At 50.2% G+C, this 2,555-nt stretch overlaps 1 protein-coding gene across 1 annotated transcript in view; it reads right to left on the bottom strand.

The window, feature by feature from the left end:
• Positions 1-2,555, bottom strand: part of LOC106818544 (hepatocyte growth factor receptor-like) — a 9,421-nt gene that overhangs the window by 1,923 nt on the left and 4,943 nt on the right. Inside the window, exons 10-12 of the mRNA XM_014823245.1 lie at positions 1,992-2,154; positions 1,085-1,221; positions 343-546 (exon numbers count right to left, since the gene is read on the bottom strand). Of these exons, the coding sequence (XP_014678731.1) occupies positions 343-546; positions 1,085-1,221; positions 1,992-2,154 (504 nt within the window). The remainder of the gene's footprint in view (positions 1-342; positions 547-1,084; positions 1,222-1,991; positions 2,155-2,555) is intronic.

Genomic DNA, 2,555 nt, shown 5'->3' with positions numbered 1-2,555 from the left:
GTGTGAGCGTGCGTGCGTGCGTGTATGTGTGTGTGTGCGCGCGCGCGTGCGTGTGTGTGTGTGTGAGCGTGCGTGCGTGCGTGTATGTGTGTGTGTGCGCGCGCGCGTGTGTGTGTGTGTGTGTGAGCGTGCGTGCGTGCGTGTGTGTGTGTGTGCGCGCGTGCGTGTGTGTGTGTGTGTGTGTGGTGCGTGCGTGCGTGCGTGCGTGCGTGCGTGCGCGCGTGTGTGTGTGTGTGCGTGTACGTGTGCGTGTGATAGAGATAGAAAGAATTTGAGTGTGCGTGCGTACGTGCGTGCGTATGTGTGTGCGCGCGTCTGAACAGCCGTATGATAGCTACGTACTCTGGATCGGCAACAGCAGCAGCGCCGGCGGCCGCTGCATGACCCGACGGAACGTTCTCGTACGTGACGTCAAGGGTCAGGGGTTGTGACGCCGAGTCTAACCTCTGGAAGCGTGCGAGAAGGTCGGCGAGTGACTCGGACAGCTGTGCGAACGTCGGCCGGTCTATGGCACTCAGACACCAGCACTGCAGCATGATCGCATAGCTGTGGATGAGAGAGCGGCAGTTATAGATCTTATGATTATTTTATCGATAGTCTATTAAGTTATCTTGAGGAAGGTCGTTGGTAAAGGGTAAATTGTAGATGGTAATTCACGGAAGGTAATTGACAGAGACACAGCCACCAGCACTGCAGCATGATCGCATAGCTGTGGACGAGAGAGCAGCAGTTATAGATCGTATAGCAGCTATCTTGAGGTTTAATTGTGGATAAACTAATAATTGAACTGACGGTTAATCGTATATTACCCCCACATCAACCAGCCTCTCAGTACGCTCTGCTCACAGCTTCCACTATCAGATACTACTGTCACACACTTCTGTTTCGTTTATTAGTATTACTAGCGTTATTATTATTATTATTATTATTATTATTATTATTATTATTATTATTATTATAAAAGTGCATCACGGCATTGACCGGTGGTTTCTGAGTTGGCCGTGTTCCAACCTGGGACATAGAGATTCAATCCAGAATTTATTGCTATTATTATTATTATTATTATTATTATTATTATTATTACAGATCGTCGGGGCAGTAGGTCGGCTTCGGGAGGCGTCTGCCGATGCGGAGATACGTCACGATGTCCCAGCTGTCCACGTCCGGGTAGGGCGTGACTCCACGCGTCATCAGCTCCCACATGACGACACCGTACGACCACTGCAAGAGAACCAAGGTCACGCGAAGGTGGGCGCGGGAGGGGGAGGGTAGACAAGCACTGGCGGTGTGTGTGTGTGTGTGCGTGGGTGGGGGGGAGGCTTCAGGGTGACGTCATGGTCGTGCAAGAATCAGCACCTGAACGCGAGTGAAAGAAAAAAACGCGAAATTCAAGCAGATATTCGTGAGCAACAGTCGAAACGCTATTGTACTAATTGTTCTTTGAATTTAGGAATAGAATTACCTATTCATTATAGGAAGGCGAGATATTGTCGTCTAACGCACTAGAATGATCAGCTGGATCCCGCTTACACCTGACAGCTTACAGCTTAATAAGCCATCATTCTAACACTAAGATCTATACTAATCCTAACGATTTTTCCAAGTATCGACATTTTGACATGCACACGTGAGAAAGCACGTACGAGCTACTCGATCCATCTCTACCGACCTCGCAACGACATCCAAGGCTGGGGGCGTGGGTACGTTGTGATATTGATCAGGCAGATGGCTAGGTCGACTGGACAGAATGTATGCTATCACGTACGAGCTACTCGGTCTATCTCGAGCAACCTCGTAACGACGTTAACGGTTCGGGGCGTGGTTATCCGAATTAAACAGGAGGCTAACTCGACTAGACAGAAGTGGGAGAGGAAAGCTTCGAAGGCTTGGCATCCAAGGTTAAGGGGTAGGATGCGTGGTTATCAGAGTCAGACAGAAGACTACATCGACTAGGGAGAAGGTGAAGGGAGGGAGGGTCTTCCTAGGCTTACCACGTCTGACTTGAGGCTGTAGGTTCCCTTCTCTAGACTCTCTATCGGCATCCACTTAATCGGCAGCTTCGCTTTGTGGTCCTTGCACGTATAGAGATTCTCCTCGTAAACGTCACGTGACAGGCCGAAGTCGGCGACCTTTGCCACCAGCTTGTCGTCCAGCCTAGAAGAACGCATGCGCGCAGACGTCGGTCACTGACGGTCAAGATCATTGAAAGTCAATGTCCGCTACCGGTTCAAGGTTCGGTAACGCTGGTCAGTGCCGGCCAAAGTCAATACAGGTCAATGTTTCGGATCACTAGCGCTCTGGGTCACTACTCGTTAGGGTTCAGCCGCAAGGGTCACTACAGGTCAATGTTAAGTGACGTGGTCAGCATTTCAGCGCGCAAGCAAGGAAAACCCGATTATGCAACCAGGGGCAGCGTTTGTAGACACTGTCGGGTGTATCTTCTTCCCCTGTACATAGTCTACGTGCGCGGCCATGCATGGTGGTATTGCCGGTTGAAGGTTTAGAATTCCGCAGCCGTTATGTGAGTTTACACCCACGTAAGTAATGATATATAT

This window comes from Priapulus caudatus, unplaced genomic scaffold (genome assembly GCF_000485595.1).
Source record: "Priapulus caudatus unplaced genomic scaffold, Priapulus_caudatus-5.0.1 Scaffold2323, whole genome shotgun sequence".
In the NCBI taxonomy this organism is placed as follows: Eukaryota; Metazoa; Priapulida; class Priapulimorpha; order Priapulimorphida; family Priapulidae; genus Priapulus; species Priapulus caudatus.
Note: the sequence above shows the minus strand (reverse complement) of the source record. Positions and strands in the feature narration are given on the sequence as shown.